The following is a 16771-nucleotide window of genomic DNA, read 5'->3' as shown; positions in this document are numbered from 1 at the left end:
CAGGGATTCCTAAGCAGAAGCAAGGAGATGGGATACAGGGAAGGGGAAAGATCAACCGTTTCAGATTTCAACCCTCCAGTCCCTTGAATCTTACCAGCATGATACTAAAAGTATTTTTCATAATCCATGTTGGATTAGATAAAAAAAACACATCTCTAACTTGCAAACCAGGGCTTTGGAGAAGTCATAAAAGGAATCATTTCGTGCCCAGAATACCCACTGCGAAGACTTTGCCTTTTTACAAATTTGAGGCAGATATGTGTTGTATAAACACAGGAAATTGCAGAGACTCAAACATCTGCAAGGCTTTAGATATGGATCTCTTGCTGTCGGTTAACTCTTTAGTAGGGGGCAACTGCAACCAAGCATGTTGTCTTCACAAGTATCTGTGATCGCTTTCATGTCATGCTGCCAAGGCAAAGTGTTGGTCAGAATGTACTGTCTGTCAGAAGAATCACTGTGGAAGCTTTCTTCTTCCCTTTTTTCTTTTTTTCACTGCCGCATGATTAAAGTAATGGTAAACGTGGAACATGTGCTGTGCAGACATAAACTGTGATTTACGTACATGATGCACACCCCTTGAGAGAACCATTTATAAAATGGATCTTGGGTCATGTGATGCCGTGCCTTTGATTATTATAAATCTGTTTTACATCATAATGCCTTTATTCTTTTTACAGTTTAAGGAATCTAAATGCACGATAATTTAGTTCATACTAAACTGGGAATATTGAAAAATCCAGTCATATCTTTGGATTTAGAGCGAATTAGAATATATAACGCTGTTAACGCATTCAGCGTTTTCATTTAATGTGTTGTTGTGAAACTATTGAATATAATTAAGCTAATACTCCGAGGCCTTAAGCTCGCGGTTCATACATTTAAATTAGCCATTTTTTCTTGGTTCATTGTGCGTCATTTATAGTGAAGCGTCACGTGAGAGTACAAATCTTGCCAGGCTTCCCTTTCTGATAATGCTTTGCGCTGAAGTAGAGGGAGCGTATTTTTCACCAGCAATCTGCTTGCAGACATCTCTGTCGCTCCGTGGGAATGGAAAGGATAGGCATCATCAATCTAAAAAGAAAGACCACATCGGATTTCAGTCTCAGTGGATTATACATACCGTTCTAACTGGGAAGGAAACTGTACAGCGCACTTACCAATGGTTTGGTTCTGTGTTGAAAAATAACATTATAACTAAAGCTCATTTAAAAGTGGACAAAAGTGGACCCTTGCTCTTGAGGTATAATCCAACACACGCACGGATTGTACTGAGTAAATATGAAAGATTTAATAATTCCATTGCCTGAATCCAAAGAATAACTGACCAACATTTGAAACTTGTTTCATTGTTGGTTGTGGAGGAGAAATGAAACGGCTATCTTTTGGCATCTCTTTCCTTGGAGGTATACCTATTGGGGACCGAGGTGAAAGAACGTGGAGACATTTGATGAAGTAACTGAAATAACTAACAATGCACTGTACATATTCTGCACCCGGATGGCTAGTATTTGCACTTACAATGTAGAGGCGCCTTTCCGAGATGGAGCGAAAGAATCAAGAGAGAGTCCATAACCACGGAAGTTGGTTCTTTTTCACCATGCCATTAAGGTTCGTCTCTGAGAAAGAGCACGTTAAACTAAATGGGGAATACAAATACGCATGGCATTGCGATCTGCAGAACTGAAAAAACTGGTTTGCGCCAAGCATTTCACCGCGTAATGGTCAAATAACAATGGAACACTAAGAAGCCGTTTCATAAACAGGTGAGTCTATACATTGAAAATTAATATACCGTCGTTAACCGTTATTTTCACCCTTGATATAACAATATTCTATTTATTTCAATAAGAACAAATGCTTGATAAGTTTTCAATTTATATAAATGGACACTGGCATAAGGGAAAAACACATTTTATCGAAATATTACAGGAACTCTCTTGAAACAGCTCTCCAAACTTCACGTTCGAAGTTACCTTGTGTTTTTTCTTAATTCACTTTGTTCATTGACGTTTCTAGCTGTCTATTCTGACATTAACATATTTCTTATCTTATGGCCATTAAGAGTATGGCTAGCAATCATACGCGAAGATCTCTATTGCGCGCACTTCAGGACAAAGATAAAATGGTTAATCATTAATTAAATAGGATATTCTTTTCGACGTTTCATAAATATGCTCATGAAACGTATCGTCTCTGCTTATTACTGTCAAATATGGTCACTTTACGCGGTCCTGGAATTCTTAGACGTGAAGTACCCCACAACAAGTTTGGATACATGATGTCTAATAGCTGCCATAACAATGTAGGTGACACATTTCTCAACATATGTTATGAGTTTTTGTCTATTGTGCATAGCAGCACAATAGATCGCTTTTGTGGGTTCAACCTACTCAGTACGTCGTCAAATCACTGTCAGCGCACACGTGCCCTACAGTACAATGCCACTTATTGTACCTCGGGGAGATTCACTTTTAGACTGAAGTACTATGTGTGCTCTAGTCTCATTGATAAGAACTTATGTCACGATTCATCAGGTGAGCAGAAACCATCTTTTGATTTCTTTATTTTTTAAGAACGCGTAATCATCAACCAGATTTTGGAGGAATACCCCCAATGGATGTTTTTGTACATCTTGAAAGAAGACCATATACAGCCAATAATAACAGTGTGTAATTGAACTCTAATAACGAATGAAAAGTTACAGAACTAGTTCCATATTTTATACTGGTGCTGTTTTTAATGTGCTTTTGAAACTTCTTACAGCATGCCTCAACAAATTGGTACTTAGTGATGGATTAGTGAAGAAATCCTAAAATACAGATCCAGTCGTTGCACATCAATTTATAGTTGCAATTAAATGGTAATAAAATGGTTTATGAAAACGGAAGAATGCTGATAAGGTGTTCAATTTGCGGGGAGTGTACCTCTCCCCCTTACCTCCCAGAGCAATGCCCAGATTGTTACCAACTCCCCCAGCAGTCTCCAGGAGGAGTCTGTGATCACTTCCTTCCCAGGCTTGGGAACACTCTGTTCAGTGTAGTTATTGTGGCCTTATTGTAGTCCCATCCCCCCAAAAAGTGTATGCCACTAGGGAACTGGGAAAACAGAACTTCAGGGACCAAGTGGAGTCATCCCATACAGCAGGCACTCTGATACAGAAGTTATTTTTTGTCTTTGCCTTGCTAATTATTTCATTCTTCTATCCGGCACCAGTTTTTCAGAATGTAATGAGACCAGATCCACTGCCTCATTAAGTCCAAACGAGATTAACAGATATTCGGCAGGAACACAGACGCAGTAGTTGGAACTGGAGACATTAAAGAAACACTACTTCTTCAGCTCTGACTGTGTGTGTGTGTGCGCTGTCATCTTCATAACCTCTGATCTCCCTCCAGTGAAAAATGTACAGATTTACTTCAATAATATTTACCAATTATGAAAATAAATTCTTTATGTTGTTTTCCTAGAACTAGAAAATCCAATCATGGTGTAACAGATATTTCTGCTTAATGAGTCAAATAGCTACAGTAGTAGGTAATTTGCTGATGAATCACCTTCTTCCTTCAATGTAATAATTACACATTGCTTCACTATCCATAAGGATTTAGGCTGATATGGAGCTTTTCGCCTGATATTATTTCACAATCAAATCAGGAAATGAAAATATATTATTTTATAATATTTTATTAGCTTAGATGTTTCTCAATGAACAATGTATATTAACTGTCTAACATGAATAATGTATAGAAATACTTCACCCTTTTTGGAGAAACTGGGGGGAACCAGTTTGTTGGAGATAATGCAATAATTCAACTAATGTCATACAGGAAACACAGGGCTGGCTCAGCAACTAGGCTACTACTGTAAGTTAGAGCTGGAGGTGCAGTGAAAATACGGCTTAGTAAAAAACCAGACACTCACACACACAACATGATAGTTCCATCTATATTTTATGTCTTCTGTCATGTCAGTCAAGACAATGGACTGCAGCACTCATACTAAGGCGGTTTGTACTTTTATATTTCATACTGGCAGATTTGTCTCTGTATCTCGGTTACTATAGGAACAGACCATGTGTATCCATGGAGTTTCATCAGGCATCTTAAGCCCAGCTTGTACAAAATGTGTTTCATCAGCTAATACTTTCAGGTCAATTTGGCATGTATGCGAAAATACAGGACTTCAGATTGCAAAGTAAACACCACGGTCACGCTGTGGATCAGTCTGCTCCACGATTTCCCCCTTTTGGGAACCCCTGCTGCGGTTGAGTAGAAAACAACAGCACTATTGGATTCGCTTAATGCGATGCATGAGGCCATTATCTTAAATACTATATCACTGCTGTGTGAGATTTAACACATAGACACACTGCTGGAGAAGCTCTTTAATCATAGAAGAAAATATATAATTATTTGTGTGGAATGACAGCAATTTCTTTCTCATATTTTCGCATAATGGGATTTCAAATGATAAAAAACATGCATGATTTCAAATAATGGCAGGAGTATCTACTGCAATGTCTGATAACAAAAGGAGTCTATATGGAGCAATTGATCTCATGCATATGATTAACGACGAGTTGTTGCTCAGCATACAAAGTCTACACTTCAAATGGAAAGCAACTGTCAAACTGAGGCTTTATGTTCACATCACAGAGCATGAAATAGTAGTCAAATGATTTAAAATGGTTATCCTGTAGTATCCTATAGTATTCATCTTTATTTTAACATGCTTTATTGTTTTAATGCTTTATTAATTTTAAGAAATTACTACTTGAATCACTACACTACTATTACTTCAACATTTTTTCATCTGTCTTGCAACCCCTGCCATCCTCACATTTGTCCATTTCTATATTGATGTCTTTGACATTCTTTATTTTAAACCATTAAAGTGACAATATGCATAAATACTTCAATGAACATATATAAAAAAAACTTTGCTATGAATTTTGTATGTCTCAAAAATGCAAGCACAATCAGCACCAATGGAAGTGAGACAGTTCTCCTTATATTGACACAGCCAAGCCTCCATTTTTAGTTTCCACCATTTGTCCTCTTCCCGGTTATGGTATTTAATGAACTTTAGATAACGTCAACATCAAAAGGGTTCAACGCCCATGTCCACTCCAACAAAAGGAGAGACAAAAAACTCAGGGGTGCCAGATAATCCATCACTATCAATAAGTCTACTTTACTCACTGGCTTTATCCATTTTGAAGGTCACTTTTCACGTGGGATGGTGAGAATATGTACAGTGTGCACATTATAGAAAATCTGTGAGGTTCTGTGAAGATGAAATTGACCCAGATCCCAATGGGGATTCCTGGAACAAACATCCTTGAGCTCACAACCGTCATGCCATGACGTCATCTCCTTTGGAGAGCTTTGTTCCTGCTGTGCTCAACATCATCAAATAGCGTCTTCGATCCAGTGCGCATACAAAATACAGCCTCCCACACATGCAGACAGGTACACACACAAGTACCTCAAGAAAGTAATGATGGACTCTGGATGGATGCAACTGTGCCCAGAAGAGTTAATCACAGGCATGTTCTGATTTTATTAGATTGCTGGTGTGATGCTTCACTTCTTTGAACCTCCTTTGGTGGATCATTCTGTATTCATACACACTGAAATATGTGTTGTAAGCATTAGTTACATCACTGGTCCCCTGAAGTACAATAGGATGTCTCTGAATCTGAGGGGATGGACCACCCACTGTTCTCTTGTTGACCATTAGCATAATGAGCCGTTTCCAGCTGAATTTACCCACAGATTTAGACAGTGCCATGTGAGCAAGTAGCTTCCTGAGCCACTACCCCTGTTTTATTTACTGTACATCCCTTATGACTGTATAGTTGGCTCCGACTACTTGGCTTTTTAATACAATTTGACAGGAAGTGAAATGATAGAAAGAGTGGGAGAGAGCTGTGAGGATTTATTTAACCAGTGCTCTTGATTCATCTGGTGAAATATGTGCAGTTTCTGTCCGGTTTCATTTTTAAAACCATTTAAAACCATTTACCCCTTTTTAAATGAAAAAGCAAAACTGAGTTTGTAATATTTTATTAAGAATGTCTCTGAAAATGTGGTTGTGCCTGTTAAATTAATGTTATTATAGGGGTCAATGGCTAATTTCTTGCGGAATCTGTCAGCATGACAACTGCTAACTGAATTTTGCTTTTAAAACCTGATTGAGCCCCTCCAGGACTAATTGAGTTATGTGTCCTTCACTTCAGTCAACAAGGAGTGCGTGTGAGCAGTGAGGCCCCCCAGGTCTAACTCAGTTATGTGTCGTTCAGTCAAGAAGGAGTGCGTGCGAGAGACGAGGAAACAGCCTGTCAGGAAAACAGATGCATTGTTACGTTAATATCTGTTGTCTTTCCTGCAGCACGGTTCAGGGCATCGGAGATGATTGCGACCGGGGGTGTAATCACAGGCCTGGCGGCTCTGAAGAGGCAGGACTCGGCGAGGTCCCAACACCACCTACCCATGCAGACGCCCGGCGGCCAGCAGGAGAAGAAGCAGACCAAGCGCAAGCCCCGCTCTGACGTGGTGGTGGTCAGGGGCAAGATCCGCTTCTACTCCCCCTCCGGCTTTTTCCTCATCCTGGGTGTGCTGATACTGATGATTGGCATCGCCATGGCCGTCTTCGGCTACTGGCCGCACAAGGAGCCCCTCCTAGTGGTCGAAGCCAAGTTGTCCGCCAACGACACCCAGGCGGGCCGTGACCTCAGCGGAATGGTGACGCAGTTCTTCGAGCAGCACTCGAAGAAGATGAAGATGCTGGGGCCCTTCACCATGGGCATCGGGATCTTCATCTTCATCTGCGCCAACGCCATCCTCCACGAGAACAGGGACAGGGAGACCAAAGTCATCCACATGAGGGACATGTACTCCACCGTCATTGACATCCATAGTCTGAGGATGAAGGAGCACCGCTACATGAACGGGGCCTGCTCCGGCCTTTACGGGGAGCACGAGGTACGGACCTATGAGAACCAGAGTGCCTGCAAGCTGGCAGCCAACACCCTGCTGACGTTCTCTGGGATGAGGAACGATCTGCGAACATCCCGAAGGGCTAGCTCCACAGACGACGAGGAGGGCCTGCTGAACGAGGCCAAGGGAGGCTCCGGCCTCCTGCTCCCCAACTACAGGGAGAGGTCGGACTCCATCTTCGGTCTGCACCCGGACGGTGGCAAGCACCGGGAAGACAGGGGCAACCCTTCCAAGAGGTGCCAGACCAGGTCCATCGTCTCATCCTCCATCAGCGCCTTCACCCTGCCAGTGATTAAGCTCAACAACTGCGTGATCGATGAGCCAGACATCGACAGCATCACCGAGGACTCAGAGCTCAGGAGGGACCGGTCCGGGCTTCCGTCCGTGGAGTCTCTGGCCGTCCCGTCGCCAGACATATCCAAAACGTCCAAATCCCCAAACATGATGTTCCTTCGAAGCAATTCCGACACAGACTCCCCTTCGATGTCCTCGAGGGTAACTCTGTCTCCTGGCTCTGCCAGCGAGAGGTACCTCTCTCCTGGTGCCGCCCGAAAGGATTTTGGCTCCAACAGCTCCCTTCACATGCTCTCCGTCCACTCCAAGTCTCTGGATCTGGAGCGAGGGTCGACAACGCTGACGGTCCAGCCAGAACAGAGGAAGCACCCGAGCTGGCCGAGGCTGGATCGGAGCAACAGCAAGGGGTACATGAGGCTGGAAAACAAGGAGGACCCCATGGACAGGCTGCTGGTGCCCCAGAACTCTGGCAAGCGGGATTACACCAAGAAAGAGAAACTGCTCATGATCTCCAGGTCTCATAACAACCTGAGCTTTGAACATGATGAGTTCATGAGCAACAGTTTGAAAAGAGGTACCTCAGAAACCAGGTTCTAAGCCACACACAATTGCCGATTCACTATTTGTGTGGAAAATAACATTTCTGTTCGCACCGAAGAAAATGTGACTAATTAAAATCTGTAGTAGGCTATAACTGACAATCTTCATTGCCAATCTGACATCACAGTTAATTTGAAACATAGCAGTAACAGTTTAAGGTGTATCTACGATTAAATGAGGTTAAATATGTATGAGACACTTACATCATGTAATCCTATTTAAATTGAGGCTGAAACCTAGAATATTAATGTCTAAGTGAAGTTGAAATGGAAAATGTCAACAAAAAAACATCATAAAAACCTTGTGAATTGATTTGTTACTGTATGTTTCAATCATTTGTGCAGTGTTGAGACATGAAGTTTCGTTTCTCAATAATCAGTCTGTGTATTGTACCAGAGTTGGCTAGCTATTTTGTTATGGAGCGTTCAAATTTTATTGTTCTTAACACACTATTTTTGGAAAATGCGGCGGGGCAGCATTACTGTATAATGTACATGTTTCACATGGTGGAATAAAGCAGTCTTTTCAAATGGTTATACTGCCTCGCATGCTGTCTTTTAAACCATTTATTTTTCAGGAAAACAAAAACATTAAATCACAACTAAAATGTAGGACAGCCATAAAATGAAATAAAGGAATCGCAGTAGCTGTCGGTTTATTGGTAATTTAAATCATATCCCTTGGCTCAGTAATTAAAACACTTTCATTTTTCCCCATTTCTGTGTTTGGATATTTGCCAGATGTTCACTTCCTTGCATGACATAATCTCGCTGCCAGCCAGCTGAGACTCTGTATATCAAATTACCCTGAAATTTGGGCGAAATCCAATGTATTCGTTTTCCCATTATTCTGTATCCAATTCAGCAACAAAACTATGGTACAATAAATAACCCTCTGGAAAGGATGTAGGAAGTGAAGAACATTCCTATATTTAACAGTGGGTGCTTTGGGATTATACAGCTAAATGCTGCCAGATCCCGGTCTCTATTCTTCTATGAGGGTGGATTCATATGGAGCGATACAAAGATTTTCCACTTACTGGTTTCAATAGCCTGCATATTTCAAATCTGGATTGCATTCTCAGGTATCCCATGACTATCCACAACCCAGTAAACAGCTCGGTGGAAAATTTGTACCTGCATACAGATATTTCAGATAGCAGCAGGTCCATCCTGAAAGTTTGCAAATGGACTTCGCTAAAAGGCTGCGTTTGTATTGTCTGCACTCCTTTATTAATGCAGTTTTAAAAAAATGATGAGTGAATGTGCTCAGTGGCAGAGTGGATTGGCCTTATCGCAGCATTGATGAGAAAGCCTCCGAGTGTTGTGTAGGAGGAGTGCTTGTACGATTACTACTGAAGTGAGCAAATGAGTGATGATGACACCTTGCAAATGAAGTGAAGGATGTCACATGAAAGCTATCTGAAATGAATGTTCAATTCCTGGTCCTGTTGAAATGACAACCTGTCCAGACAGACCATTACATTACATTACATTATTGGCATTTAGCAGACGCTCTTATCCAATACAGTTGATTAGACTAAGCAGGAGACAATCCTCCCCTGGAGCAAGGGTTAAGGGCCTTGCTCAAGGGCCCAACGGCTGTGTGGATCTTATTGTGGCTACACTGGGATTAGAACCACCACCCTTGCGGGTCCCAGTCATTTACCTTAACCACGACGCTACAGGCCGCTACAGACCACAATTATACTTAACAATGCTGAGTTTACTTTGCTGTTTCATCATCTTACTTTGCTTCCTGGTCACAGTTTCCATAGCCTATGAGAAGGCCACGCCAAATTATAAGCTCAGATTCCGTAGCTTATTCCTCTTCCAGACAGTGATGCAAAATAAATTATGTTTCCACTTTGATGTCTCCCTAATATCTGTAAAGAATCCCATTTTCACAGTACATATTCTCATGGGATACATGTGGAATTATCATGGAAGGTGTTGACAGATCGCCTCTTTCTCCTTCTCACAATGAAAGGGGCAGTTAGAATGGCAAATTGCGCAAATCCAAGTACTAAGCATGAATCTGTTCAATTCTTCCAGCAAAACCAGGCACATTTACATTCCGAATGGAACAGATGTGTAAAATCTGAAACATACTTCAAGACATTTATGCAATAATGAGCAATGGAGTATGGTGCTCTGCAGTTTCCACACAGACGAAACAAATTGGCTGATTGTGGTTTGAGTTAATTGAATTTTCTTTTTTGGCTGGGTTAATTGTTTAGGGTTGACAGGTGCCTTGGGTGCAAGACACTCTAGGCCTGGTCCTCCAGAGGAAAATAATCATCTGGGAGAAAGATCAAAGCTCATTACTGACTTGTTTTTCCAACACAAGTTCAAGCAAACGTCTGAACACCTCTGTATCCTGGAGCAGCGGAAGCACTGCTTGTTTCTCACCCGTGTGATGTCAGAACCAACCCCTGCAGGGACTCGGTTGCCTGGGAGACATAAGGGGAGCAGGTGGTCTATTATCGCTAAAGCTTAATAGGTAATAGAGCTGGATTCACAAGTATTCTATGGTGGTGGATGGTATTGCACGGTTTTTATTTATTTATTGGGTTTTTTTAATAAGAATGAAATGTGTACATGGTGATGATAAAGTGGATGTGGAAAACAATTAAACAGTATGTTCACAATGGTTAATGTGGTTATAAACAATGCATTTGATGAGTTGGGTTAGCATCAGTGGTTGGGTCCATAATGGCAAATGTATTAAAAGCATTTTCAGTCACAGCTTGGTGAATATGAATGGTCTATTATTTAGGCTGCATATACTCACTGAGCTCTTTATTAGGTATTTAGTAGACTTATTTTTTAGACTTCTACTGCTGTAGCCACTTGTAGTTATGATGTGTTGTGTGTTCAGAGATGCTCTTATGCATACGTAATGTGTGGTTATTTGCATTACTGTCACCTTCCTGTCAGCTTTGACCAGTCTGGCCATTTTCCTCTGTCTCTCATTGACAAGGCATTTCTGTCTGCAGAACTGCTGCTCACTGGATTTTTTTTGTGTTTCTTTGCACCATTCTTTGCAAACTCAAAACACCCTGTCTGCCACCAACAACCGCAGTCAAAGTCACTTAGATCGCATTGTTCCCCATTCTTATGGTTGATGTGAACATTAACTGAAGCTCTGCATTATCTACATGATTGTATGCATTGCACTGCTGCCACACAATTGGCTGATTAGATAATCGCATGAATAAGTAGGTGTAATAAAGTAAAAAATAAAGTTCTTGGTGAGTGTATGATTCTATGCATTAATCATCTTATAATATGATTTTGTCCTTGCAGTTACGTATCTGGACTCCCTGGGTGTCCAAAGACACAGACATCTCAAGAGAGGTCAAGATAGCTTTTTACATTGTATGAATTGTTAAAAAATCAAGATATACTTCAGCCAGGATCCAGTATATTTACACATGAGCAAAATATTTTTTGGTATTGCTGGATATTGAATACGTCAGAGAGTCAAAACAAATTATTCTGCCTTAGAAATAGTGTGTATTTAAAAAAAAAAAACGTGTCAGTGGAGATATCTCTGGATAATGACCATTTTCACCCAGTGCATTGCACAGACAGCTCCAAACAAGCTGCCCATGGTACCCGACTATACATACTGTATATGACGTATCGAGCCTGGTCTCACACTAATTCAATGACAGGTAACTGAATGTTCTGACCACTGAAATCGGCCTCTGTGTTCCGAAATCAGAACATCCGCCCCTAGTGGTTGAAGTTAACAATATGTTCTAATTCCCCAACCATAACTGAGGCCCTCAAACACATATACAGTCCATAGGTATTTTTAAGACCTAGCAAGATGTATGCATATCCTTCTACCATTTGTCAAATGCCATCACAGCTCAGCTCTGTGACCTGAAAACATGTTATATAAAAGCTTAGTTGCATAGGCTCCTCTACTCATTTAATGCATAGGCAGGTCAAACCCAGACTATTAATGATTTATAGCCAGGGCATGAAGTCTGTTATATGGCTAAATACTTCAATTCACTGCTGAGAATATAATCTGTCTTTTAGAACTTGTTATGAACCTTTATCACAGAATGTACTTCACAGTGATTAGAAAAATGTCAAAATAATAAATTAACAATGGGCATGAATGTTTAAATTATGAGAAGAGCGGAGGCATCTCATTCATATTCCAAGTCTTAGTGCCGTAGGTGATATTACCTTGCTGGTTTAGTCAAGACGAGGGGTAGATGAGCATATGCCAATATTTCCAAGGTCAAATATCCACAGCTATTGTGAAAGCTCTCTTCTGCCTTTTAAATCACTCTCAGATCACTTAAAATGCAAGCACTGCAAGGGACCGCGCAATGATAAATATGAGACAGTCATCATTCAGTGACGGTGGTGTAAATCATGTATCAGACATTGGCTTTACACTTAGATGCCTGGCCTCCTGTCCTGTGGTATTTCATAGCAATAGGAATCATAAAGTTGCAGCTCAGCTGTTAATTCCTGCTGAAAAGATGTGCTTATTGTGCATTTACAAACCCACAATTGGCTACTACGGGACTGAGGCATCTGGTATCAGCAATAAACGGATCAGAGCAGTGCGTCAGAATTTTTTTTGCTGGTGATTGCTGTGGATTTATTCATTCTCTCAGGAAGTCTTTCTAGTCTAGAAATGAGAGGAAATCTTTGTCAACAATAATTAGAAAACTCAGCAAACAGCATGATTGTGTAAACAAATGTTGTTTACAAGGAAGCGTCATGCTTCTTAGAGCTGTAAAACATTTTTTTTACAACTCTATGTTGGGCCTGAATAAAAACACAGTGTGTGCACTGACACAAGATTACCATAACATAAAAGTGCGTGCAACACACAGTATTTGAAATAGGATATTCATAACTTAGCCATATTTTTGCAAGACCTAAAAGCTGAAACAGCTTTTAATTTGAATTTGAATTGCTAATACATCCCCAGGTATAAAAGCGTTTAATATTCTGACCACAATGTATCACTTAATCTGTATCTGCTGTGTGTAGCAGTGCATCATAGCCATTCTAAATGATAATATGAAAGTGACACAATGTCACTAAATTTAAAAAAAGAAAAAAAGATACAGCAACAAGAACAACTGAAACCATCTGTGGTCCTCACCTCCATGGTGTACAGGGAAAATAGACTCATTTCCTCACCAGCTCACTCAGGTAGAAGACACTGGTATTTCCTCAAAGTCTCATGGGAAATTAAATGATCCTGACTACTGGTAAGAAGGAGTAATGGAGGAGAGCTTCTGGCACATTAATGAAGCTGATTCAGACACCAGCCATTAGTATCTCAATATGGCCACTCAGGAAAACCATATCTCAGCCTTTCTAACAGGCTCAAATGGATTTCCTTTCTTTGATTTTTAATAATGAGGGGAAAAAGAGATGAGGGCATGTACAGCAGTGTGAAAAATAATAATAATTGCATCTCATTCTGTAGGTAATATACCTATACTGTACAACACTCATAGAAAAATCACCCCTCACCAATTGTACTTTGACCTTTCATTAATACGCTACATAATAGCAGTGAAGAGAGAATATGGTGAGAAAGAAATATAGAGACGTATCCAACATTCTTAAAGGTACAATAGGTAATTTCGGACTTCTAAAGGTCAAGAGAGGAATTGCAGCAGCAAACACCTTCAAACCACAACACTGTTTATCCCTCCCCTTCTCTGTGAACGTGCTGACGTTGAAATGCCATCGGCTGTGGCAATTATAACCAATTTTCAACCAATGAGCTGAAATTATTGTACAGTTATACAATGTTTTGGTACAGATTGTCGGGCCATCAACTGAATATTTTGAAGCCTGAATTTAAGGACTATAAACACAGGCAGAGGGTGAGTCAACATGTCAGTGAGCCTTTCTCAATCATAGGAAGGGATTTACAATGGCCTTGTAACAATGTTTTTATACAAAGATCTTACCTCTTCTACCTTTAAGGACTATTACACAGGCAGAGGGTGAGTCAACATATCAGTGAGCCTTTTTCAATGACAGGATGGCGTTAACAATGTTTAAACACAAAAATCTTCCCATTGTACCTTTCATTTTCTGATTTCATTGCAGAATATCAGACTGTGCTACAGATAGTGTATATGTTCAAATGATATACTAGATTGAACATTTAGATAATTGGATTAAATTGTTGTGTTTATATATGATTTTTAAAAGAAACTAAATTTTCTTTGTAAATTATCAATTATCACTGGCTTCAAAACCGATGCACTCTTAACCACAACCATTTCCACTGGAAAAGTACATTGACCACTGGATACAACATTTATTCTGTGATCGGCTGAGTAAAATCACACAGCCCCCCTACGCTTAAACCAAAACCCCCTTCTTCAATTTCCTCCAGCATTTGGCATCATCCACCCACGCAGTCCACCTCGTGGGAAACATGCCCTGACACCAGCAATCCTCCTTAATAACCCAATTAAACATTTCCTTCCTCATTTTGAGGGTGGGGGAGGCAACCTGGGGAACAACTGAAGGGTAGAGAGGGCATCTCTCTATGACAGCACTCCTCTCCCCGGTCTGTCTTTTATGTCTATCTGTTCCTCTCCTTCATTAAAGAAACCGCTCTTCTCCGAATGTTTTGACACCAATTCTTACCGTGGTCTTTTCTGTTGACCTAATAGCCTCCGTTGTGGCACATGTTTAGTTCAGATTTTTTTTTAGGAGGATTAATTGTTATTGTTTCCTTCATATCTAACCATACCTGGAAAACCCATCTTGAAGACTATTATATCAGGTTTATAATGAGATTCCAGAAGGAATTCGTTCAAGTATTGATTTAAGGAGGTTTAAAGAGTTTTATTTCCAATATGAAAAGAACAACATGATATACAGACATTTGAGAATCAATAATACATTATATTCAGGTTGTGGAATGTATTGTGAATGTCTGCTGTGGTCAATAATAGAAATAATAATAGAATAATAGAAATATGTGTGCAAATTGAACCAATGAACAATGTCCCTGCTCATTATTAAAAGGCAAATAACACCATCCATCCATCCATCCATTATCTTAACCCGCTTATCCTGAACAGGGTTGCAGGGGGGCTGGAGCCTATCCCAGCATACATTGGGCGAAAGGCAGGAATACACCCTGGACAGATCGCCAGTCCATCGCAGGGCACACACACCATTCACTCACACGCTCATACCTATGGGCAATTTAGACTCTCCAATCAGTCTAACCTGCATGTCTTTGGACTGTGGGAGGAAACCGGAGTAACCGGAGGAAACCACGCAGACACGGGGAGAAAATGCAAAGTCCGCACAGAGAGGCCCCGGCCACCAGGGATTCGAACCCAGGACCTCCTTGCTGTGAGGTGGCAGTGCTACCCACTGCACCATCCGTGCCTCCCAAATAACACCAGTAATTGCTAAATTAATAATAACAACTCATCTGTTCCTTACATATAGCTCAACACTTCCCCACTGTGTGGGTGTACCAGTCCTTTAGAGAACATACATTACAATTACAATTATTCGCCATTTTCATGAGAAGCAGATACTGTTGGTACTAGTATAATATAAACATAAGTTTCCATAATGGTAAATGCAGTGTAATATGGAAATGTGAAGCTGAATAAAGTATTTTTTTTCTTTTGGTTTAGTTTCACTGTAATAATCACTTGAATGGTAAACATATAAAATAAACATCTTTAGTTTTCACATTGGGAATAACCTGCATACAGGTTAGATGTGTGAAAATTACCCTGACAGATGTTATTCACATCTTCCAAATCTTCAAATTTATCTATAGCTATCTGGATACAGGAAAATGCACATCTGGAACATTGCCATACGGAAGATATCATTAAATGCACACAGGGAGAGATGTCTATATTTGATTCAGTCCTTTCCAGCTGCTGATTGCCCTAATTGGTGTAATTTGAGAATAATATAGGACTGCCTCCTTTCATCATCAAGGGCAAATCATGGAGCAATCTGGCTGAGTGCAGCTTCAATACTTCCAAAGTCAATTCACGAAATTACAAAGGCGTGGAAGGGCAATTTCAAGCAGCAGCCTTGAATAACGTTAAGCGTCTTATTTCAAAATGCCTTTGAAGAAACACCCGGCCTGCCCTTTATAAATATACTGTACAACACTTGCAATTGGTAAGTATACAGTAGACGCAAAGAGACGCAAGAGAGAAAGTAAGAAGGGAGAAACAGACTGAAGCTTCATAGTCTTGGGCAGCATAACAGTGAGAGATTTCAACTGCCTCTAAGGCCATAAAAGGATGATATACACAAGGCCTATCAACTGGCTTATTCATTATGTTGCCTTGTCATAATGGTATCAATATTTGAAATGATGCTTTTTAAGTCTTGCTGAATAAATCATAGAATGGCAGCACGAAGAACCAAGGAAATAGTTACAACAGCTGCATTATAATGTATAATGTTGGGCCTACAACAAAGCGCCTGGAAGCCCATTAATGCTAAACAGACCTTACAGTTACACAGACGTGTGTGTTTCTTCCAAACACTGCAACCCCCCCCCCCCCCCCCCGTCACTTCAAAGGCTAGATGAAACAGTCACCACAGTGTTTTTGAGAAGCTAGCAATGCGCTAGCAAAACAGGCCGCTTTAACTGTGAGCAACGCGACGGGGAAATTCCCCACGGAACAACAAAAGAACAGGAAACTTATTGTAAATCCCTTCAGAAGGAGTTTCTTTTGACGTATTTAAAAAACTCAAAAAAGTTCTGTACTTCTCGAGTTCTGTATGTTCGCAAAATAGACATGTAATTCAAGCAGAATATGTTACCCAAGCTCAAGTGATGTCTTTATTCATCTTCCTTGTCTCATT

General features: G+C 40.5%; 1 protein-coding gene across 1 annotated transcript; it reads left to right on the top strand.

The window, feature by feature from the left end:
* Window positions 1-999: 999 nt before the first annotated feature.
* On the top strand, window positions 1000-8434 carry tmem200a (transmembrane protein 200A). Its single transcript, XM_061243336.1, has 2 exons — window positions 1000-1766; window positions 6397-8434. The coding sequence occupies exon 2, from the start codon at window positions 6417-6419 to the stop codon at window positions 7893-7895; it is 1479 nt and encodes a 492-aa protein (XP_061099320.1). The 5' UTR covers window positions 1000-1766; window positions 6397-6416; the 3' UTR covers window positions 7896-8434.
* The last annotated feature ends 8337 nt before the right edge of the window (window positions 8435-16771 follow it).

This window comes from Conger conger, chromosome 5 (assembly GCF_963514075.1).
Source record: "Conger conger chromosome 5, fConCon1.1, whole genome shotgun sequence".
NCBI classification, from domain to species: Eukaryota; Metazoa; Chordata; class Actinopteri; order Anguilliformes; family Congridae; genus Conger; species Conger conger.
Note: the sequence above shows the minus strand (reverse complement) of the source record. Positions and strands in the feature narration are given on the sequence as shown.